The sequence below is a fragment of the Lepisma saccharinum genome, chromosome 11 (assembly GCF_977018435.1).
Source record: "Lepisma saccharinum chromosome 11, izLepSacc3.1, whole genome shotgun sequence".
Lineage (NCBI taxonomy): Eukaryota > Metazoa > Arthropoda > Insecta > Zygentoma > Lepismatidae > Lepisma > Lepisma saccharinum.
The window spans coordinates 46,222,275-46,248,139 of NC_139239.1; the positions used below are offsets into that span (position 1 = coordinate 46,222,275).

At 38.9% G+C, this 25,865-nt stretch overlaps 1 protein-coding gene across 4 annotated transcripts in view; it reads right to left on the reverse strand.

Moving 5' to 3' along the window:
* Positions 1-25,392, reverse strand: part of LOC145994767 (uncharacterized) — a 40,571-nt gene extending 15,179 nt beyond the window's left edge. Inside the window, exons 1-3 of one of the 4 annotated variants that reach the window (XM_083131015.1) lie at positions 25,086-25,392; positions 13,385-14,101; positions 1,982-2,901 (exon numbers count right to left, since the gene is read on the reverse strand). In XM_083131015.1, coding sequence (XP_082987141.1) covers positions 1,992-2,901; positions 13,385-13,797 — 1,323 coding nt within the window. In that variant the 5' untranslated portion in view covers positions 13,798-14,101; positions 25,086-25,392 and the 3' untranslated portion in view covers positions 1,982-1,991. Of the gene's footprint in view, positions 1-1,883; positions 2,902-13,384; positions 14,102-14,233; positions 14,255-20,084; positions 20,105-25,085 lie in introns of those variants that run through there. The other 3 variants (XM_083131014.1, XM_083131017.1, XM_083131016.1) reach the window with 3 other exon arrangements.
* Between the last annotated feature and the right edge of the window lie 473 nt (positions 25,393-25,865).

Below are 25,865 nucleotides of genomic sequence, written 5' to 3' on the forward strand. Positions count from 1 at the left end.
ATATTCACTTTTAATCCAGGTTTTTAGTTAGTTAATATGTTAAGGGTAAGCATAATCACAGTCTGAATGAAATGCACAGAAACATCAAGAAAGAGATAAAAATTTCGTTTACAAAATTCCTGTAGATTCCTGCATTATTTTAACACTTATAGACGACGTTATGATTATTTTCATACCAAAGGTCATGTAAAAAAAAAAAAAATCCTAAATTTTACGTTCTGGGACTACTGCAAGTTTTAATTGTCACTGTTCAAGATTACATTAAATTCTGGAAATTTTCCAGATGGTAGATCTGTCACAGCCAGGGTACTGGGTTCCCGCGCTACCAGGAGCGAAGTGATAGGGAAACGTCCAGGGGCCGGCCACATTTTGAATGGAATGGGCCTCCCTGAAGTCCAATATCGAACCTTCCGCCACACGGAATGACGGACGCTCCTTATACCATAGTGCCAGCCCAACGCGGACAAGCATGATTTCTCATCCCCCATGGCTTTGACAGGACATTATTAGCAATTGTTTACTCTCCCGGAAATTTGATAAGTTAGATTCAGCAATCGAGTAACAGAGTGACGACAGTACTGAACAAATCTTTGAAATAGTGAACCAACCTTTATGCAACATCCTAATGTAAATTCTCATTATTCCACCAATCAATCACCAAATAACCTAGTTGAAACCATAACTTAATCTTATTTATTTGTGCCTTACAGCGTAGCATATTGCTAGGCCTACCTTTTGTTTTCTTTTCATTCTTGTAACAAATTGTAATTAGTATAACGTGAAGAGCTAACAAATGAAAATTCCGGTGCCATATCCCACATATGTAATTTGAAAAGCTAGAAGGCTCTATTATTTTCATCATATTTTGGGATGAAATAGATGAAAAACGCAGTATTCCAAGTACTGCAATGTTTTCTCATCACATTTGCGAAAATGGATGAGAAACCCAGAGCAGCCTCCACCACATAACACAACTCTAAGACTGTGTTGGGATCGAACTAAGAACCTCTAGATTGAATTGGGTGATGTAGTTATTTCTCATTCATCTCTCAGATGGTTATCACTCGCTTAGCCTAAAGTATAATGTATGCGAAAGGTTACATTTAAAGGAATGGTGATAGAAATTAACTTAAGTTAGATATCGGTTTTATAGTCTCCATGACTGAACCGATATGGATTGGTTTAGAAAAGGATATTACTTTCCTTACAAATAGATGAAGATTGTTCCTACACTTGTCCTCTCAAATGTTACTTGTCTGACCTCCCTGTCAGACATTGATTCAATCACACACCATCGTCCAATATTCGTTCTCCACTTTGCTTCTCTCTCACAATCCACAAACCTTACTCTTTCTCTCGTATTCTCGCCAACTGCCAACAGTCCACCGTATTCCAACGCTCATTCCATACCCGTCTCCCAAGTCACTCACCTAACATTTGCCTAATTGCTTATTCCGCATTCCTTTCTCTGCTTCCTGCTATGCTAAGACTTTATACTTCTTACCCAATACCATGGGTATGATACGGTATTACACAAAGACTCTTGAGGAAGCACTTACTTGTGGCTTTTTCTCTTTCTGTGTCAGATGAAATCCTGGGGGACAGGAGGGATTTTACCCTCACCGACAAACTTGCCCTTAAAAATCCCAATATTGAATGCAACACATGCCATTTGGGAACAAATCTATCAACTACAACATTTCACACAGTAGTGGCATGATACATTACACTAGTCTTCAGTCAGTTGGTCAGTCCTCAAGTTGCATGTCATTTTTGCTCTGCTGTGAAATCTTCCTAAGCAGGCTGGAAACTTTTCTAAGAGTTGATTTATATATCACCCAGAGGATAACAAAATGCTGAATACACAGTTTTAATATGAAGAGTAATATAATTCTGAAACTTACTAGTTCATAATAAAACATTTACAAACAATTAAATTTGTTTTAGTAATTCAAAACTTTTAAATGAAAAATGTCATTACCTGTTCTTCATTACTTGCTGACAACATTTTCTTGTTTGATGTTTTGTACTTCATCCGATGAAGAATTGTGCATTCGCCTAATGTGCTTTTGTAGGTCATTACGCCTGGCAAAACCTTTGCTGCAATGCGGGCATTTAAATGGACGATCCCCAATGTGATTATTAACATGCCTTTTGAGATCACTATGACGTGAAAATGGGGTGTCGCATATGTTACATCTGAAGGGCCTATCACCAGTATGGATTCTTGTGTGAACATTGAGATCAGTATTGCGAGCAAATGACTTGTCGCACTGTTGGCATTTGAAAGGCCTGTCTCCTATGTGAACCTTTGTATGTCTATTTAAATCACTATGACCAGAAAATGCTTTCTCACAATACTGGCACTTGTAAGGACGGTCCCCAGTGTGAGTTCTTGTATGTAGTACAAGGTCGCTGTGTCCAAAGAATGCCTTTTCACAATATCGACACTTGTAAGGACGATCTCCTGTGTGAATCCTGATGTGTTTCTTCCGACTAGAATTTTGAGTGAACGACTTGTCGCAATGAGGACACTTGAAAGGACGATCTCCAGTATGAATTCTAACATGTCGTTTCAGGTCACTAGTGTCTGGAAAGCACTTTTCACAATACTGACATTTATAAGGACGTTCACCACTATGAATTCTATAGTGTCTATTTATTGCAGTATTATGTGGGAATTCTTTGTTGCAGATTGGACAAATAAAAGGACCTTGTCCTGGGCGAACATGAAACTCTTGTCCACGGTGAGCTTGTAAAAGCACTCCCCTTTGGCAGCTCTCACATTGGATATTGTCATCATCATCATGATTTTCTATTGATGTTTCCACATGCACTGTTCTTTGGCACTGTTTACATTTGCGCTGGGAAATCTCATTTATACTAGGGTCGTGCACAAGGCTGCGAAAAGACCAAAAGAAAGATTACTAATATTATAGAACAGTTGTCATACAATGTTTGATAATTAAATTTAACCATTACACGCATGATTTTTATAAGGAGTTTCTAATAACTAGGGTGCGGATTTATAGGCATTAAAAACCTCTCAACTAGGCAGGCAAATAGGCACTAAAATAGGTACCCAATATAAAAAGACATTAAAATACGCATTTTCTACTTCCAATGCACATGCATACTGTATTACCATTCCAGTTTACATATAAACGTGCGCTAACCATTCACAAATTTCAGGGAATCATTGGTTAAAGTAATTCTCACAAAAATAACTTGTGATAACGATTGTTACATGAATAATTGTTCTCAAGTGATGAATAAATGATTTGCACCATTTTAACAAAAAAATATTTTAAAGCATGTTCCAATTAAAATTTCTCTGAAAAAATTCATTTCTGTTATCCACTGTACTAATTGTGCACATATGCTTCACAAACAATTGACAATAGTTTGAATCAAATCCTCATTTGCAGGGAAGCTAGGATAACACAGCCTGGTTAATTTATTTATTTGAATGTATTTTACTTGCATTTTTTGCAAGAGTAGATGAGCTGTTTATCTGTATATGCTCATAAAATTTTAGAATAAATAATATCGTTTGACTTAGTGCCAGTGCTGGAAGTGAGTGAGCATAGGAGCAGAGCGGATGGCATCCCTGCAACTAACCCCAAGACTCGCTGTTTAGTGTAATTCTCCATATTCAATACAAGGCTACTAAACGAAGCTTTTCACGTAACTTAGTATTGTTGATTGATTGATTGATTTGCTTTATTTTACTTCGCTTTTTGTGCCATTTTTGGCTAATTTGCGAAGATGGGGATGAGTGATGATATGATGAAATTGATGAATGGACATTGAAACACATCCATGCCCAGGCCGGGATTCGAACCCAGGACCCCTGGCATCATAGCACGATGTGCTAACCACTCCGCCACAGGGGTCAGCAACTTAGCATTGTTATATTCAGAACTGAGGTAATGTAAGATGAAGGCTCGTCACAGTGTGCATTCTTCACCATTTATCCTTGTTCCTGAATAACGAGAGGTGTACAGAGGTATTAAAAGATGTTCAGAGGAGAAGGAAATTATACGTGAGCAGTTCAGAGAACAAGTCCATTACATAAAACTAAACATAAGTAGTACCTAGGTACATGTGGTATTTCCCATGTGAAAAAAATGTTTATTTGTAAAGTAATTTAATAGTTAAAAATGTCTGCTTCATACAAGCTTGACAGAAAATTACTTTTCCGTGTGGGGGCTACCTCCATGGCAGTGGTTAGTACAACAAGGCTACAACCCAGGGGTCTCAGGTTGGAATCGCAGCATGTGCATGGGTGTTCCTTGTGAATGTCTCTTCATCAATTTCATCATATCACTCATCCTTACTGGTGCGATTAGCCAAACGTGGAGAAAAGCGGCGCTAAAGAACTCAAATCAAGTTTTCAGTCAGCAGTAAAACAACCTTCTGCAGCAATCCATTTTTTGATTAATGTGCATCTGGCCACCTTGCGCTTTGGCATTTTTAAATACATGAACACGATATCTCCACACATAACTGCCTACCTCCTTTCACATGCTCAACAAAGCAGATGAGCAGATGAGTATTGGTTGACTCCTAGAGGCTTTAAGGTGGAAAAAGGCAGGGGTGGGTTAGTGTTGTTTTGTCCAAGTATGAATCACCAACAGGTTGTCCAGTTTGCTTACCCTGATTCAAGGACATTTGGTATTTCCAAAGATCTGACATCCCTTGAAACTTTCAAATCTGGCGAATACCAGATTTCAGTCTGTTCAATGTAAACAACGGCTTACCTTCTTCAATGTAGGGAAAGCTAAAGATGCATAAAAAACCTGGTTATAAAAAATGGCAGAATAGGCATGTTTAGACACAATTAAGCAAAATAGGCACTAACACATTACTTTACAGTGGACCAGACAGGAGGACCGGACAATTCGGTGTAGGCTTTATAATAACCAAAAAGATGAGAAAAAGTCTTCTGGAATTTGAAGGAATTAATCAAAGGATGTGTAGAATATGGTTGAGAGGAAGATTTAGAAACATAACAATTATAAATGCACATGTGCCGACAGAAGATAAAGATGAGAAGGAGAAAGAAGAGTTCTATGACAATCTAGAACAAGCATGTGGAAAGATCCAAAAGTATGATATGCTAACCGTACTGGGCGACTTTAATGCTTAGATAGGAAAGGACGAGTATCAGCAAAGGTTTGCTCTTCATGCGGAGAGCAATGAGAATGGGAACCTTCTTTGCCAGTTTCTTGTCAGGAAAAACATGATCATAACAAGTACCTCTTTCGAACATAAAATAATTCACTTAGGAATATGGAAGGCACTAACGGAACAATAAGCCAGATTGATCATATACTGGTTAATGCAAGTCATGCCTCATCAATTATTGATGTGAGAAGCCGCAAAGGACCCAATTGTGATAGTGACCACTACCTGGTAAAAGTTGGAATGAGGGAAAAATTGATAGCGGTGCAAAGAAACGAGATGGCCAAGAGAAAGAAGTGGAATATGAAAAAAATGAAAGAAGTTATTAGTGAATATGTACGTAAGGTACAGAGTAAACTGAAGGAGAAAGAGAATAACAGACTTCGAGTGGTTGAGGAAGAATGATAAATAATAGGAGGAGTGATAAAGGAGGTAGCACAAGAAACTTTTGGAGAAGAGAAAACTAAAAGGAACGAGTGGTTTGATGAAGAGTGCAGACAGGTTATAGATGAGAAGAATAAAGCCAGAGAGAGAATATTACAGAGGGAAACTCGAAGTAATGCTGAGAGGTATGAGGAATTAAGAAGGAAAGCACATAGAGTATGCAAACAAAAGAAAAAAAATGATGTATAGAAAGAAGATGCAAGAAATAGAAGAACTAAATCAACAAAGTGAAATAAGAAAATTCTAGAGCAATAGATAGAATGAGAATAGGATTTGAGCCAAGAATAGGAGGATGTAAGGATAAGAATGAGGTAGTAATTGTCAGTGGCGTAGCGTTATAGTACGCCCGTACGCCCGGCGTTCCCAGGTTTAAAATTTCAAAAATGCGTAAATGCTGTCAATATAAAGTAAATCTTGACAAATTTCATATATGTCTGACTTTCATGGCATTATAATAGCTATTTTTCGCGATCCGCTTGCAACGCTCCACTAACAACACTCGTTCTAGCATTTTTTTTCAATGCCTTTCCTGGCCGGACGCCGAGCAGGTTCGGCGTACAGGACCCTATATTCCTTGCTGCTTTCTGGAGGAAAAACTTGGAATCTCTAAAGCACGTGCCCAAATGCTCTCTCTTACGCCAGCGTATGGAGCAGAGGGCTACGTGATTGGTTCATGTGACCCTTCCTGCCTTCTGAAGCAGACGACAGCGGTAGAATTCCTACCCGGTTCTTGCGCTCGTGCTATGTGTTGCTACAATACGCAATATTGACTGACGTAACTTTACCAAACTGAAATATAGCACTTCTTAATGGCCACTGCATTGTATAATTTATCGCACGAACAGCGATGTGCATTAAAAACTAAAAGATCAACACAGTTTTTGTCAAATAAGTTGGTGAAGTCCTCGTGGTAGAAGTTCAGCCTGTGGCTGCTCTACCACTTAATAATAAAAAAAAAAAAATAGTTTTGCGGTTTATTATTTTTTCGTTATTATGTAACTGGTTAATATTGTGTCAATGGAAATGTTTAGCATTCATTTGAAAACTCTTAACATCGAATTGTCTCTGGACAAAATTATTTTAAAATGTTTATCAGCATTCTCAAGACGTAATAAACAGTGGTCTGAATTACTACTCGGCACTGTTATGTTAGTAGAGTGTACGATAGTTGGATCATCCGCTCACCTCCGTGTCAGGACTCAGAGTGTCTTGCACAGCGCGCCAAGTCGACAGAGGCCCCTGATTCAAATCCCGGCGTGAGCACGGGTGTCCCTTCATTAATATCATCACTCATATTCATATTCGCGATTAACCAAAAATGGTGGAAAAGCGAAGTAAAATAAACCAAATCAATCAGTAGTTGGATCATCCACAACAATAACGTCTACTGTTGTGCAGAGGCGCTTGCGATTCAGGTAGGTTTTATAATGATTTGAGTCATGCCGAAAGGTATAAAACACCAGAGTTCATAACATTTGTTGCATAGTGAGGCATCTCATTTTCTAGCAAAAACATGCATGGATGATAATGCTTTATTGAAAACCCAGCTGACTTCAGGCAAATAAAATACCTGTGGCGACTAATTCCATAAGTAAATTGTTAAGCAAAAAAAGGGCTGACCCTTCCTTCGGACTTGGCGTTCCCACCCGAAATGCCCATGCTACACCACTGGTAATTGTAGAAGAGAATCAGAGCACTTAAAGAGATTTGGGCAGTATAATAGGAATATAGGAAATAGGGATGATCATGAGGTACAAGTACCTAGAATTGAAGAATTTGAATTTGTCATGAAGAAAATGAGTAATAATAGAGCTCCAGGTGAGGATGAAGTGATAATAGAACTTATTAAACTTGAAGAACACAGCATTCTGTAATTAGTTTTTTTTGTGGTCTGAAGGTGTACCAGGAGCTGAAATCCATAGAAGACTTTCAGCACAATACGGTGACAATTTTTTTTTTTTACCGCTGCAAAGTGTTTAACAGTGGATTGAAAAGTTCAAAAGCGGTCGAACAAGTGTGAAGGATGAGGAAAGAGCAGGCCGTCCAGCCACATCCACTACTGATGACAACATTGAGCAAGTCCGTGAGCTGGTTCTGAATAACCGACGAGTGACTGTTGATGAAGTGGCAAACCATATGCACGTTAGTCATGGTTCTGCATATGAAATTATCCATAACAGGCTCAACTTTCATAAAGTCTGTGCAAAATGGGTCCCTAAAGAACTCACTGACGAGAACGAGCAAAATCGTGTGAGAATCTGTCAGCTATTATTGGACAAACATGCTAACGAAGGTGAAGCCTTTTTAAAACGAATCATCACTGGAGATGAAACATGGATCCATCACTTCGAACCTGAGAGCAAACGCCAGAGCATGGAATGGAAACACCCTGAATCTCCAGTGAAAAAAAAAGTCAAGCGTTAACACTCTGCAGGAAAAGTGATGCTCATACTTTTTTGGGACTCAGAAGGGGTAATTATGAAAGATTATGTGGAAAAGGGGACAGCAATAAACAGTGAATGATGCAGTGATATGCTTTCCAACAAGTTGAAGCCTGCAATTCGAAGCAAACAATGAGGATGGTTGTCGGAAGGCATTCTTTTGTTGCATGACAACACGTGTCCCCATACCACCGCCAACACCGCTCAAACTCTTCAGAATCTGGGCTTCGAGGTGTTAGAGCATCCTGCATACAGTCCCAATCTCACCCCGTCAGATTACCATCTGTTCATTCCACTTAAAGATGCTTTAAGAGGCCGTAGATTCGACACAGATCAACAGGTGGAGGAAGCGGTGCATACGTGGCTTGCTGCTAAACAGAAAATCTTTTTTTCTCAGGGTATCGGAAAGCTTGTGGCACGTTGGACCAAGGGTATTGAAGTGCAGGGGGACTATGTTGGAAAATTATATCAGTGTAAGTTTTCTATTGTTGTGAAAAAAAATATATTGCATTTACTTTTTGACTGACCTAATAGAATAAAATGTTACACAGAAGATATACTGGGAGAGTACCAATGTGGATTTCACCCTGGCAGAAGCACTACTGATCAGATTTTTATTATTAGACAGATGATGGAGAAGTTTTATGAACATGACGTGCATTTGCATTTTTTATTTGCTGACTTGAGGCAGGCTTTTGACAGTGTTAATCGGAATGAACTGTTTAAGGTACTTGAGGAGTATAATATTCCCCTCAAAATAATAAGAATGACTATGAGAGGTACTAAGGCAAGAGTGAAAGTTTGTAGTAAACTGAGTGAAGAATTTGAATTCAACACAGTAGTGAAACAAGGGGATGGCCTTTCGGCAGTATTATTTAATCTAGCATTGCACAAATTAATAAACTTAGTTGACCAAAAGGGAATAATATTTGGAAAGTCCAGTCAACTCTGTGCATATGCAGATCATATTACAATCATTTCTAGAACAATAAGTACACTTAAACAAATTTATGAACAAATGAAAAGAGAAGCAGTAAAAATGGGACTTACTGTAAATGAAAAAAAGGCAAAGTACACGAGAATGTCCAACTCTGAGATCAGAAGAGCACCTCAAGATCTGACAATTGAAGAGAATAAGTTTGAGGGAGTCCCTTGTTTTCAATATCTAGGGACAATGGTATATAATGATGATGATATGAGTGAAGTAATAAAGGAAAGAATATAGGCAGGCAATCTTGCAAATAAGCAGTTGTTCAGAAATAGACTGATCACATGAAATACAAAGCTTAAAATTTATAAGACATTGGTACGACCAGTGTCACTTATGGATCAGAGAATTGGACTTTGAAATTGTCAGATAAAAATGCCCTCAGAATATTTGAGAGAAGGATATTAAGAAAGATATATGGACCTGTGAAGGAAGATGACGACTGGAGAATAAGATATAATGCAGAGCTAGATGATTTAATTCAAGGCCAGGATATAGTGAGATTTGTCAAAGCCCAGAGAATAAAGTGGTTGTTGCATGTGGAGAGAATGATGGAAGACCGGATGCCAAGAAGAATGTTGAAAGAAAAGTTTCACCATGCAAGACGAAAGGGCAGACCACGACTTCGATGGATAGACGACGTCGCTGCAAACTTGCGGACGATGAAAATTAAAGAATGGAGGAGAAGAATTGATGACAGATTGGAATGGAGGCCGATTGTGGAGGAGGGCAAGGCCCACCAAGGATTATAGAGCCAGAGAAAGAGAGAGAGAGAGAATGTGTATTTGGAGCATTCGAGTCTCATATACATAATGTGGGAAAATATAAAATCATGATTCAACTGTATGTCTGTGTTGTCAAATATATTTGATTTGCATTTAAACATAAAATTTTATGATTACTTTATAAAATCTCCAATGAAAGAAAATGACTGAATATGAAAAAATACACGAGCAAATGTGAACATCAAACCCTGTAGTGGAAAAACCCTGGTGAGAGCCATGCAGTTTTTTGTTGGCTGATGCAAGTCAGCTCATTATGTCCCATTGCCACTGTTTTTTGGCTTTGAGTACTGGACTCCACTACTATTGCTTTCAAGTAGTTCCCCAATTGTTCTGATGATGCAAGGTCGACACTGAAATTTTGGATCTCTCTAAGGCAACTTACACCGTGAGAGTGCTAACCATTATCCTATGTGAGAGCTTGTGTAACACAGATTAATTGTGACGAAAGTGACAAGTTTTACACAATGTGCAGGTACAACAAAAAGTGCAGAAAGTATTTGCATCAAAGCAGGTGGAAAAGGTGAATATAACATGTAAAGATCACCAAACCCCAAAAATACAAACACATCGATTTATCTATCCTGTCACAAAATGGATCTTAACATTAATTCATACACAAACTGCAAGCAACACGTACAAAAAGTATTCGTACACCCAGGAACTTTGGAAGAAAAAGGTTACTGTAGTATGGAGAGTAGCAAGTCTTCTGTTTTCACCTGTGCACACAGCACATCAGTGCTGCTAATCGGCAATTGCTGCAACCAAATGCAACGGAAGAGTGCCACCGTGCGGCACAGTCAAAATGGGCAGCAAAGTGAAAGAGGCAACGGAAAGTGAGTGAAACCTAATTATTAAATTGCATAATCAGTGTAAAAGTTTATGATAAATTGCCAAACTTATCAACAGACCCTGGCCAACCATTCAGACGATAACTGGCAGCTTTGGAGAGAGAAAAACGGTGAAGAACAAACTTAGAAGTGGGCGACCACAGGTGCTCAGTGACCAGGACAAGCATTTCATAGTGCGTAGCATCAAACAAAACCCCCAGTACGAGTGCTCCGACGATAGCTGCAGAACTTGGAAACCAAGGCGTGAATTTATCTGCAAGCACAATGAGGACTGTATGCAAAAACGAAGGGTATATCATGGTCGGGTACCTCATAAGAAATTTTGGGTCAATCCAACTAACAGAAAGAAACACATGCACTTTCCTGCTAACCAAAATAAATCACATGTTTTGGAAGCAGGTTTTATTTACCGATGAAAGCAAATATAACTTATTCGGATCGGATGGAAGATATATGGTATCGAGAATGAAACACACAGAACTAGATCCTAAGAACTTCACACCTACTGTCAAACATGGAAGTGGTTCCAAAGTTGTAAGGGGATGTATGAGTGTAGCTGGGGTCTGCAGTCTTCATTTCATAGAGGGCACAATGGAACACAGAATGTATATTGACATATTCAAGAAGAACATTCATGCTAGTGCTGAGAAAATGGTTCTAGGTGGCAATTTTGTGTTCCAACAAGACAACAGTCCAAAGTATATGGCTGGCAATATCAGATTGTGGCTCCTGTACAATGTGCGGAAACAGCTCCAAACACCTTCCCAACCACTTGACATGAACCCTATTGAGCACCTGTGGAGTATTCTTGAGAAGGTATGGCAAAGGGAAATCTAAAACATGGTAGATATGCAAAGGCTCTGTAGGAGGAATGGGATTCTATCTCACCTGCCGTCACTTCAAACTTTGTGGAATCTATGCCAAAAAGACTTCAGGCAGTGATCAGTGCCAAGGGATATCCAATGAAATATTAGTTGAGATATGGGACCACATTCCTGTTTTGTTTTGTGCAATAAGACAGCTGTACGAATACTTTTTGTAATTACGAAAAACTATTATTTTCTTTCATGATTTTTTGTCTCAGCTTTGTATAATTTTTGTACTGCAATTTTTGCTGATATTAATACATCGATGTGCAAACTCCTATTTGATACTGTTTTCGTGTAATCACGTCATTCAGTTGGTATTACTCAACACTGACTCGGTGTACGAATACTTTCAGCACTCACTGTATATTTTATCTAATGTTATTAATATATTATTCATAAAATAAAATTCAATATCTTCAGAAAATAAGTAACATGAACAACACGTCTAATACTTGCATTTGACAATGGGTCACAAAGTAAAGGGTGTCCCAAAAGTAACGCAGGATTTAAATTTACAAAAAGAACCTTTATTTATACATGAATTGGCGAAGTTGTGACATACTTTGAAAGAGTAAACACTCCGATTAAATATGGAAAATAATATCCAGCAAATGTCCTCCACGTCTCATATGACACTCGTGCAATCTTTTGACAAAATTTGCAATCACATTTTTTGCAAACTTGTGGATCAATTGTTGCGATAACACGTCGGATTTCTTCTTTAAGTTCATGAATGGTTGGTATGCATTTGCTGTAAACCTTGGACTTCACAAATCCCCAGAGATGAAAGTCACACGGTTTAAGATCACATGACCTTGGTGGCCAATTGTGATCACTGTTGTGCGAAATCAGCCGCCCATGAAATTTTTGCTGTAACAACTCAATGGTTTCGCGTGTCGCATGACACGTGACACCATCCTGCAGGAGGAACATCTCATCAACATCAAAGCCAAAGTTCATGGCCACTTGAGGCCACAAAAATGCTGATATCATCTCGCGATAACGTACACCATTGACAGTTAATGCACTTCCGGACTCGTTTTCGAAGAAGTACGGCCCAATAATTCCACCACACATAAGTGCACACCACACAGAGTCGTTGGGAATAAATCGGCTTTTCTTCAATAACACGAGGGTTTTCCGTGCCCAAATGAGACAGTTCTGCTTGTTTACATACCCATCCAGATGAAAATGCACCTCGTCACTGAAGATGATTTTCACAGCAAAATAACCATCCACTTGCAGATTGTCCAGGAACCAATCGACGAATGCCCATCGCTGCACGTGGTCTTGCAGCTCAAGCTGTTGTGTCATCTGAATTGTGTACGCAGATCTTTCGCCATAATCCACTGCATGGTGCTCCTCGAAATGTCTAACTGAAGAGACCTGAGGCGAATTGACGTTCTCGAACACTCAGCGACACTAGCACTCACAGCGGCAATGTTATCGGCCGAGCGTCCGGTACGAGGATGGCAACTTCTTTTGTTGTCCATCACCAAACCTGTTTGTTCAAACTTTTGAACCACTATTTTCACAGTCGTTCCGTTTGCCGCACTTTCCCGCCCAAACATACCACGTAGTTTGCGCACGGTTTCAGCAAAACACTCTTCGTATTTGTAATATGTTTTTACGATAGTTATGCGCTCCTGCATCGTGTATTTCTCCATCACGACTAACTCACTACTAACTTGAATGTGCTTACTACAATATGTGCTTCAGACAGTGTTGCCAACCCAACAGAAAAAAAAGACACACAATTTAAATCCTGCGTTACTTTTGGGACACCCTTTAGATAAAGGAATATAATTAAGTATTAACTCACTTTGTAACTGACAAAGTGCTGTCTTCTTCCTTAACACAAGTAGATTCACTGGATTCAACCATATCTTCTATTTCCACCTTTACCATATCGCAAGATATAAAAATGGGATGTTGGGAATTTGTGTTGTCTTGTTTAACATCCAATTTAGGTTCAGAATCTAGACATTGAGAGTTGTCAGTGTCCAGGCTGTGATCTGGACTGTATACAGCATGAGATGTTTGAAGTTCTACATTATTTGATGTTTCAGCATCATTCTCATATTCCACTGTTTCAGAATCTACACTCTCTTCCTTAATCGTACACATCAATGTTATACAATCACTGTCCGATATTTCTGAGTTGTTAGAAGTACTTTCAGATATAAAGTCATCAGCTTTCACTTCTCCAGAAGTGGTTACATCAGATGAATCCATGTTGATCTAAATATGTAATTTACGTCTTGAATGGTGACTTTGAGAAAAGAAGAAAAAATTCTGGTGCTTCTATATCTTTGAAAGTCTTCATTCATTCATTACTTCATTCAAACAAATCAATTACATGATCGTCAAGTTCATCACATCACTTTATGTGGTACTGAATCATCTTATGCACATTTGTATTTATCATAACATCCATGGTGATAAGGATCCAAGGCAAAGGTAACAAATCAGGACTATAATATTACCTTTTAATAAAATTCTGATGTGAATCCACAGTATTTAAGTTATTAAACAGGCCCTGAAAAAGGAAAAAGTAGTAATTAAAATATATAAACTCATAATACTATTATTTTGTATGTGTGTGTGTATGTCCCAAACTACTACCTAGGTAAAATTGTTATGGATTTTTTTTTTTTTTTAATATGCTTACATTATTGAGAGAGGATTCCATAGACACAAATCATAGCACAGGCAGCAGACATGACACTGCCTCTGAAGATTGTAGACTTTCGGAACTAATTGATTGTAAGAAAGAAAAAAAAAGCAAATAAATCATTGACCTTTTCCTACACAACATCCATATGCAGTGTGCACTTACACAACATACTATGAAAGAGTCAATTAACCCTGAACTTTGAGGTGCGGTTTCTCAGACCTCTCAGGAACTTGTACTGTTTCTTCTGTGAGCTTTACTTAATGTAGGGTTGCATCTCTCGTTCTATCTTTCTTAAACAATACCCCTAACACAATTCCATGTTGAAAGTGTTATTTTTTTTCTTTTTGTGAATTTAGTATAATTTATATTTGTGATGCAATATGCTATTTACAAAATATAACCAAATTATTAAGTTTTTCTCCTGTATTGTAGTAGCTTCAAAAAAGTGCAAATTTGGGTAATGTTATACAAATTTATTTATTTACTTATCGAGAAAATTTCTGACACAGCACAAATGGCTGCTGATATTGTCAACAATGAAAATAATAAAATTAAAAATAACACAATAAAAATTAACAGAAATACGTCACGATGGCACAATCAGATTTTATTTACCAGCAGGATCTATTTAGTGACAATAAAAGAAAAATCTTTAGTACATGCTTAAAAAAAACAACAACCAAGTACATGATTAACTACAATGGCCCAACATCCATTCATTACTTTTGCATGTAAATATAATAGTCTAATGTACAGCCACCTCAAAAAGAACTGATGCATCTAATCTGATGCCATGCTACATAATGCAGTCCTGGCTAGTAAGAAAACATGTCCGAGATCTCCCTTCCACCCACATCTGCTACCTGCTTATCACTTGAACATGATGCAAACAAGACGAATGTTCAAGATCGATACAATCAACAGGAGGAGGGAGAGGGGGGATGTTAAGATTTGCTGATATTCACTGAGAAGTATGGACTCCCCTTCGATAGCTGAAGGCATTACGAAGTAGATTTTTGATCTTGCCACCGAAGTTCCTGGTTTCGATTCATGGCCTGTGCATGGATGCTTTTGTGAATGTCCCTTTGTCAATTTCATCTAATTATTATTCATCCTGATCGTCACCTGATCATCGCGTTAGCCAGAAGTGGTAGAAAAGTGACTCTATGTAACCACGTTTGTGCACACACATAATCTCTTAGATGAATTAGTGTCGGTTCAAAAACAGCATTTAACATGTTGATCTTGTTACAAAAAATATGTTGCCACTATTGCAACTAATGTAGTGGAATTAGAGCCAAATATAATGTACGGGAATTAAGACATCTGAAAACAAACGGACAACGTAATGTATTGTGAAGCCAGAGGTCCCAGGTTCGAACCCTGGTTAGTAATGAATGTTTTTGTCCTATCGTCATTTCATCAATTCATCCTTTCTCATCGTTGAGATAAACATAGGAGATAGAAAAGCGACATATAAAATAACAAACTTTTGCTGCCTTAGTTGTCTCTTCACAATATCATCGTCAAAGGTTCCGGGTTGAGTCTTGGCTTGGACATAGATGTGTCCATTGGGGTGGCCTTTCACAAATCTCACCCTACAATCGTTCATTTTCATCCTTGCGACTGGGCAAGAGTGGCCGAGAGAAACAACGTTAAATAAGAAAAATGCCAGTTTATGGAGAGATAGAATATATCTCAAAGCCTGGTCCATGGGAAATAGAAGTTTTGTGTGTCCATGCAAATTTTAAATATATACATCTGTAAAATAATAATTCGCAATGTCCGTGAAACTGAAATCTGTTAAGTTAAATTAGGTCATAGATGGGGGATACTATTTTGTCACATTTAATATATTTCTAAATATTAGTTACATCTCAAATGTATATTTCAAGAAATATTACCAGAGTTTTGTCTGTCTGGTTGTAAGTGACAGGGGAGTGTAACTACCATTGCTTCCTTGAATCGCTATCGAATAAATAAATTAGTAGTTAGGTTCACATCTGGCCGGAGATCATATGGCATAGATGAAAATGCCATTAACTCCAAATGTATAGCTTCATCCAGCAATTGCGGTGAGGGGGGGGGAGGATATATTGTACAGATTTGTAAGTGATCGAGGTGCTTTGCTTTGGGTAGAAAAATGTATCCTCTACATGCGTGCACTTCTTTGCTTGTAATTTGTGCCTTGGTTTGCACATGATAAGAGTTCCTTATTAGTAACACTATGTTCTACAGAAGGAAGTCATTCGCCTATCAAATAAATACGAATATATTTTTTCCGACCTTCGGAGTGGTAAGGATAAAGTGCTACGAGGCCAGAAGTCCTAGGTTAGAACCTTACAAAGACATGAATGTATCTTCAAAACAAATCAAACAGAACACTAATTCAAAAAAATGTGGGAAATTTTAACCTAACCCATGGCTCTACAGCCTTGGCCTATCTCCCGACTGCCAGTATCTCTCAAACAATCCTACCTAGAGGTGTTGAGATCTTCAACCAGTAATGGGGGTGACTTGGAGTCAGCATGTCGAACTCTCAGCCATTATAAGAGATTTCTCACACAGGGTTACACTACTCACTCATATCTCCCCAATTTCCTCACAATGGTGGGTTGCCACCGGTTCTATACACAGGCCAAGAACCCAGAGACTGAACCCAGGTGAACTCAAACCCATGCCGTCCCACAGCCGGAGTCCAAAGCACAGCACCTTAGACCGCACGGTCTCAGAGAAGGACTGTTGGAAATGTTAGGCTCTCTTCTTTTCCAAAATATAAGAAGGTAATAACTGATTGATTTAGTTTATTTTATGCTAAATAATAAAAAAAAAATAGTTATTTACGTTCTGTTGCATTATAATTCATTATTAGCGTTACTTTATTTATACGTAAATTTAAAATGTCCTTAATAATTGCAAATTTAGCCACATATTAATTCTAATACAAGGTAACCAAAAAAGTTTTTGCCGTTTCTGACGTTCCATTAATCATGCAATCACAGAGAGGAAACAAAATGATGCACGTGCCTGCCAAGCGATCGGGAGTTAGTCTGACCATCGACTGTCAGTAAGACAGGCACGTTGCGCACACACAGCAGTCATAGCTCGTCCAGTGTCGAAGAGAAATGGAGGTATTCGCGTGTGTTTGTTGTATGACTTTAGAGTGGCCCTGTCAGCTGCTGCAGGCATTTGGGGAGAATGCCGTGAACGAACGCACTGCCAGGCATTGGTTCCAGAAATTCCATTCGGAAGATGTAAGCCTTTCCGATGAACCTTGCAGTGGACGAACACATGTGTTGGATGACGAGGCCCTGAAAGCATCCATCGAGGAGGACAGTGGTCTAACGTGTGATGAACTTGCAGAAAGGTTCCATGTTTCCGCTGAAACAGTCAGACTGCACCTGCATGGTATAGGGAAGTCATACAAGTTAAGCAAGTGGGTACCCCACACATTGTCGGCAGCCAACAAGGAACAACGAGTGACAGCCTGTTTGTCCTTGCTCACTCGGCACCTGAACACACCCATATTTGATTGCTTGCTCGCTGGTGACGAAAAGTGGGTTCTCTATGACACTCCCAAGCATACTACGTGACCCTGTTCCTCACACCTCAAGACCACCTCTGCAGTCACGAAGGTTATGCTCTCTGTATGGTGGAATTGTCGGCAAGTGGTGCATTACGAGCTCCTTCCACCTGGCCATATCATCACTGCTGACCTCTACTCTCAGCAGTTACACAGAGTGCACCATGCATTGCGGCAGAAGGAGCCGGCATTGGTGAATCGCAAGGGTGTGCTGTTCCTGCACGACAATGCCAAGCCACGTGTGGCAAAGAGGACCCAGGAGACCCTTCAGCAACTTGGCTGGGAGACACTGTGCCATCCATCATATTCACCGGACTTTGCACCAACAGATTACCACCTGTTTCATTCAACAACCACCCCCTTGGGAGATCCTTTGCAAATGAGGGAGACCTGCGGAACACACTCACGGACTTCTTTTCATCCAAGCCCGCCGAGTTTTATCACCAGGGTATTGTGCAGCTGCAGGAACGTTGACAAAAGGTTTTGGATGCTGATGGAGATTACTTCGAAACCTAAAGGTCCACTGTATTGCTCTTTGTTTATCACTGCTCTAGCTTTGTTTATCACTGCTCTAGAACGGCAAGAACTTTTTTGGTTACCTCGTAATTACAGCAGATAAATTGGTTTGTTTGGATGTTGTTTAAGTCTACTTCTAATGCTGACAGACTAATCAGGACTGGATCTACAGGTTAAATAGGATTCGAATCACTATGTGCCTCCACCGGGTATCGAAACCGAACCCCTTGTTTACAAAGGATGACGTTACCACTACAACATCGGGGAGGCCTGCATGTTAATTACTTGATAAACTTTTTACAATTTTTTCTTCATGGAACGCAAGTAATCGAGAAATCATTCATGCCATATTTTTCTGCTCTTAAAAATATATTAACAGCCATTAGAAGACTTGAGATATGTTTAAGAAAAGTGGGAGGGGTTCATGTCAAGACTTTTTTGGTGATACATATGAGAAAAGGGTTGGTGGGGATTCAACTGATTGACTGATTTCTTTGTTTGTTTTCTTCACTTTTCTGCCACTTTTGGCTAATGACGAACATGAGGAGTAGTGATGATATGGTGAAATTGATGAAGGGACACTCCTAAAGAACACCCATTACCAGACGGCCGGGAATCGAACCCGCATCCCTGGCGACATAGTGTACTCTGCTCACCAGCTCACCACGTAAATCAACAGTGTGGGTCAAGAGTTTGACATGCATGTCTTACATTTCAATGAACGCGTGCGTGTCCCTCTGCCCCCCTACCCAACACCCCTCACAGTCACACAACACACCATGCTCTCGCATGCACACACCTGATAAATTCATATCACGGCATGGGCATCGGTACATCTCAAGTAAAGCATGCATATTGCTCCTTATTACAGGTCATCAAATGTAAGGAAAAAGAATGAAAAAAAAGTCCCTTTTTCATTTGCTCTCGATATCCAAGAGTGTTCACCTCAAGGATGCAGGAAACCCAATGGTTGCATGTTGAATTGTCAATGTGATGTATTTCTAATGCAAAATCAGTGGCTGGATCTGAGTTAACTTTGGGAATCCTTATATGTGGGATGGAACTATGAGAACTATAATAAACAAAAGTAATTTGAAAATGTTGATTTATCCCCTACCAACATTATAAATGGGGAAATTACTCTTCAACCACTGCTTTTTGCTGATATATTTTACTTTTACATGTAACAGTAAAAATAAAAGAACTTCTGCACAACGTGCAACAATTAGGGGTTCAGCAGAATATGTTCAAAATTGCCCGATGATTACAATTTTTTCTAAAATTTTGCACATTTTCCATATCCTCGAAGAGTTGTTTTTGCCATGCTTCCCTGTAAATTTGGTTCATCCAGCATTCATAGAGCCAACACTAGAAGCGGTTTTCAGGATTTTTCCCCTGTAAGGTGGCAACACTGTTTTTCTTATGCATTGTTATATATTCCCCAAAGAAGTATCAGCCTATTTTCAATGTAACTTTACATGGTTCCAGGAATGAATCACTGCCACATACTAAATTTTTAAATTCACTTTGGTCAATTGTGGTGGCCACAGGGATGTACCGAATACCATTATTATCTAAAATCTTGATTTTTCTTCTTTTTCCAACTTTCATTATTGGGTGGTACAATGTATAAATTTCACCTCTGCTGAAAGCCCTGTCATTAAAAAGAAAGAAAAAACTCCATGACGATTAGTTCTCCAGCTAAGCTATATTTTGTATATTATAGCAAGTTTGAAAAGCATGCACTTGAATAAGTTCCCATCCAGAGATGCTTCTATGTGGAAGAGACCCGTCCACTAAAAGTGGACACTGCACTACCATCAAGCTCTATTCTAGGCAGCCTTAGAAAGTGTACAAATCATGGGTTCAAAGAAGAAAAGTACTGTTGCAAGAACATTACACACCAATCTACACAGTTCAGGTCAAACTCTGCAAGCTGAAGGGAATCGAGCTCTTGTCCCAGTCAGCATACTCTCCGGATTCTGCACACTCCTTCTGAAACATCTGTTACAGTCAATGGTATGCACCTACGATGGCAGGTTCTTTGAGAACATTACTGATGTTGAAACAGAGTTCAAGGGCTCATAAAAAGGATTCCATTTTGAAGACTAAAATCTTTGCTTACACTTATCTGACTGTTCAATTTTTTAAATCTAAATCTGACATTACTTATGGGGTATTCTACAATTTCTTGTAGAATATGTTAAGTAAGAATTCCTGACTGCCTCAATGGTTGAGAATAATGAGCTCTCTACCAAAGGTTCTAGTTTAAATCTCAGGTCAGGGCATAAAACATTCTTCTGCGCACCTTCTTCCATCTAATGATGTTCATCCTCATCATTGTATTTAACTTAAAGAGAGGCAGAAAATTACAATATTTCTGGTAGTGAAACTAGTTTGCCCTACATGTATTCTGAGTTTAAACGTTTGCAGGTTGTCCATGTAAGTAGAACAAACGGAAACTGTATTTTTCTTGCAGTACCCAAAACTTTTTAATATAATGTTTCAGCACATTCGAAGTGTCTTTTTCAGAAGCTATATAAAGAATTTTCATTCATGTGAAATGTGCAGAAATGTTGAGTATTAAAAAGATTTATTTTTCTTTCTTTCTTCCTTCACATATTTTACTAGTTCAATATTTCACGTTGTTTTTGAATTTTCAATAAGTGGTGTTGGTTTTTGCAGATCATAAACAACTAGACTGGGGTAATAGTATCATGATATGGTTGCTTCCAAACAACATCCAGTTACAAGCTCAAGATACATGTAGTTACATGTTTGAGCATGTACAGGTGGTGGACACTGAAACGGTAACGGTTCCGATTGTTTTATGATTTCTCCTAGCACAAAGACTAATTATCGTAGAATTTTTGAAATCATTGTCACACGAAATTTGAACCTTCCTTAAAGTAATGAGCACTGTTTCGACTCGAAAAAAGTTATTTATTTTGAAAAAAAAAATTGAAAATTACCTTACGCACTTCTCATGGACAAGATATTCTCCGTCGACAAGCGACAGTAAATATCATAGAAGCGTGGGAATGAATGTAGAAGTAAATCGGAACCTTAGTAGAATGCATTTAGGAACTTTATTTAATGATAAGGGAACCAAACCTAACCTGCCTAACCTAACCACGAAAGCATATATTGAACAAAACCTTAAGTAATCGCTAAAACTCTGCAGTATGTGTTAGACTTGAGAGCACCTGGGAAGGCGGGTGGAAAGTGGGTGCGCAGTAGCAAGGAAAGGCAGCGTTGCCAACCCTAGCTATAAGTGCTGAAACCATCCGTAAAATGTAACCACCACAACTAGGGACAGCATTCCAAGCATTATGTACCTATTCCCTTGCAACTCATTCCAAACAAATAAATAGTGCAAATTCAAATTCTACATTGTCGGTGAGGCAAGGGACAGCTGTTTGTATCGAAATAGGAAAAGGTGTGGGTAATTGGGACGGAAAGTAAAATGCGTGAAAACCTGCAGAGATAATTGCAGAGAACGTTTTGCCTTTTATCTGGTCCGTGAGGCAAACAAGATATCTAAAGGGCCTCCCCATGGCGGAGTAGTAGCGTCGTTGCCTTGCAATCAAGTGGTCCCGGGTTCGATACCCGGTTGAGGTTCATGACACAGTGGTTCGGAACCCACTTTAAACTGTAGGGCCAGTCCCGATTAACCTTACTGTGCATAAAGTGGACTGAAAACATAAAGTCAAAAAACAAAATATTTAAAGTTGATACTGAATAGATTGGGTTCAAGCCACCACGATCTTATGCAATGTTTTATAACGGCAACCATCATGTCATACAGTTATGTTTGAGTTATTGTTGTACGTATTATTATATATGTAAAATTACTATATCAATACGGGTAACAATAACAATGTATCTGTATTATATTAGTGTTATTGCCATACCTATTGCCATAGTCATCCATACGCGTAATAAGAACGCTAACCAAAGAAATCGTTCCCAGTAATTCTGTAATGTATTGAATTAAAAATGGAAAGTACAACCGTACAACGAAGAACTGGAAAGTTACAGCACTTATTAGAAAATAATATACGTGTAACAGTCCAAGAATTCATTTCGATCTAAATATTTTCTGGTAAACAGAACCATAACAACGAAATAAGTGTTTGGTGTTATTATTCCTTATTTTGTTATTATTATTCCAAACGCAAATAATAAAATGTCTGATAAGCGTGAAATTCTACTACCCTTTCCTGTAGCCTACAGAATAAATTCAGTGAGCAGCGTTTGTTTCCCGTGCGAGGCTGGCAACGCTGACTTGGAGCCAGTACGGTCGAATCTGCAACTGCCTTTCCGCGCGCGGACTTTTGAACGCTGTGATTTACTGTTTTGGTTGTGGCTATTGGAGTAGCAATATTTGGCATATCCGTGTGCACAATGGAAGCTGAGAATAGGAAGCGTTGTGTTTTACACAAGCAAGCACGTGATATCGTGTACAACGTGTACAATTACTTTAAAATCGAGGCCGAGCAGAAAACGATAGTGGAGGGCGAAGCTGAGTGCCATGTTGCCAGACCTCAAGAAAGGACTGCCGCGGCGTGCGGGGTAAGTTTGCGTTCAATGCAGAGAATTGTGAGCGAGGGGAAAAAATCTGTTCGTGCAAGTGGGAATGCTGTATTTCGATCACCAGGCAAAAATTCTCGCCGCGAAAAACCTGTTACCGATATTGATGATTTCGATAAGAGCATATTACGCAGGGAAGTTTTGAACATGTACAGAAATGGTGAATTTCCTACATCATTGAAACTCGCAAAGAAAATGAAGGCGCAGTGTAAATTTGTTGGAAGCCGATGGTCTATGCTGCGTATTCTAAAGAGCATGGGGTTTAAATATAGAAAATGCAATGATGGACGGAAGATGTTAATGGAAAGGACGGACATCGTAGCTGCGAGAGCTGCATTCTTGCGAAAGATACATTGCATCAAACAAGAAGAAAAATCACCTGTTTTCTACCTCGATGAAACGTGGGTTAACCAGAACCACACACGAAAAACATGTTGGCAAATGAACGATGGTACGGGTGGCCTAAAAGTTCCTGTAGGAATTTTCCTATTCATGTCTGATTGTTTGCCACGTTGGCTCTGCAAACACCGGCTTCCTTCCCGATTGCAAATTGATTTTCAGAGCAAAATCGAAAAGCACATCTACCGATTACCACAATGAAATGACTGGTGCTGTTTTTAAGCAGTGGTTTGAAGAAAAATTAATTCCGAACCTTCCTCCAAATTCCACCATAGTTATGGATAATGCCAGCGTACACTCTGTAGAGATAAATAAGGCCCCAACAACAAATACCATGAAAGCAGAAATAATATCGTGGCTGGAAAAACACAATATTCCCCACGCATCTTCGCAAACCAGAGCAGAGCTTTTACTTTTGGTCAGGAATCACAAGCCGACGTCGAAATCATACGAAGTGGATACACTTGCAAGAGGATTCGGCCACCAAGTTGTGCGTCTGCCCCCGTACTATTGCCAATACAACCCCATCGAATTAATCTGGGCGCAAGTGAAATTTTACGTTGCAGAAAAGAACAGCACTTTTAAAATGGCTTATGTCGAAAAGTGTGCAACATGCAGAACGTCTGCAAGAAGAGGATTATCACCGTGAAATCTCTCGAGACAGCATCATGGAGCCCTTCGTTATCAACCTCCAGGACTCCGACTCCGAAGACACTGAGGGTGAAAATGAATCTTCTGAATCTGAGTAAAATTGCAGGTATGTATGTTCAGTTGCCGCATTCTTATCCTATTCATTTCTGTTTTGCGATTTCATTTGTATGTTTATAATTGTAGTATATATGGAGACAATAATGCTTCGATTTGTTCGCTTAATGTCAAACGAAATTTCTTTTCTTTTTATTTTGGCTCAAAGATCTTGTCCATCGTTTCATTGCGGTGCGTGCGAAATACATCGCATATCCACGCGGCCGCGGATGTGGCAACGCTCTGCGCGAAGGTAGCAGACGACCGCCTTCCCAGTTGCTCTCTAGTCTAACAGACGTACATCGAAATCGAACCAAGTAAAAATTGCATTCGTAGCATGATGAAATTGCAATAAAACAAAAGGAACTTGGGCCCTGCGAATATTTGTAGGGAATCAAGAGCCACAGTATCAAGGGTCATGGCAGCATACCAGAATGAAGGACAAATAACAATCGGGGGAAGTGGGAGTTCTCCAACAGGGACGTCCGGATATTGAAGAGGATTGTGCACAAAAAGCATAGGCTCCTTGGTCATCTAACACACTTCACTGAACCCACTTCTACCAAAACCAACCCATCGAGAACTTCATAGGGTCAACATCCGTGCCTACCCGAAAAGCTTTTCAGTTAGGTTAGGTGGGTCGGGCTTAAGGCACCCTAGATGCTTTCGTAGGGCCCATGTTCTAATTGTTCAATTCCGAACTAATCATGGTAAGTACCCATTTCTTTGGTTCGATTTCTACTTATGTCTTAACACATACTTTGTCAGTTTTGCAATTAACTATTGCGTATTTTCTGGCTGTATGACTACTCTTTACGTCCAATTTTGCCTACTATGAGAATATAACGTAGAATATTCCATTCATTTACATCTATTATCACTATATTTGTGGACTCCCAATAGTACAGTATTTAGCCAAAGGATTAAAATAACAAATATTGCACAAGATTTTTACAGAATTAGAATTAGATATAGACTTACATGTATTAACTCAGACAATACCAAACTTACCATTAAATTTAACGAAAGAGTTGTATATTCTAGTAGAGATTTTTAATATTAATACTTTCGGAAACAAAATAGAATAACAGGAATTGTAATTATAATAACTTAGATTGATGCCTTTAGCTTCGTTACATAAATGTACTTAACGCCTTGTCCTTCATCGTACATTTCCTCAACGGGGAAATTGTATGGCCACCTTCTTTCACTATGTTTTATGTAATGCTAGATTCGAGAAGTGAAACAAAACCCCAAAGGACCAGTTAACAATCTCTGCGTCAACATCAGTACAATACTACCTTTAAAAGCACGCATGTTGTCATTACAAAAATTGAATGAAATTTGTTATGGACAATTTGCCGGATGGTTGTTGTTGTTACTAATTATCATTGGTTCAAACCACCTATCCTCTGCGGTTTCTACTTTCTAGCCAGCGTTATCATTTGTCGTGTTATTATTAATATTTGTTATAATGATTCGTAGATTGCCTGTTGAAATCAATAAATAACAGATTTGAAAAGAAAAAAATTAAAGATGCATTGTTGGTAACTGGCGTGCACTTTGTCGATTTTGTGGGCAAATGAGGAATGGGGTTTACTAAGCACAACTTACATGGAACAAATCAGTTGAAGAAAGTTTGGGTTTGCCTGAACATGCAATGTGGTTTTCTTAGTGTTAATATCATAGATAAATTTGTAATCAAGCGCTTCGATACTGTAGAGTTAAGTTCGGATCGGAAATCGGTTATTACTGATTTATTAAGTTCGTATGTTTGATGGAATTGTTGTT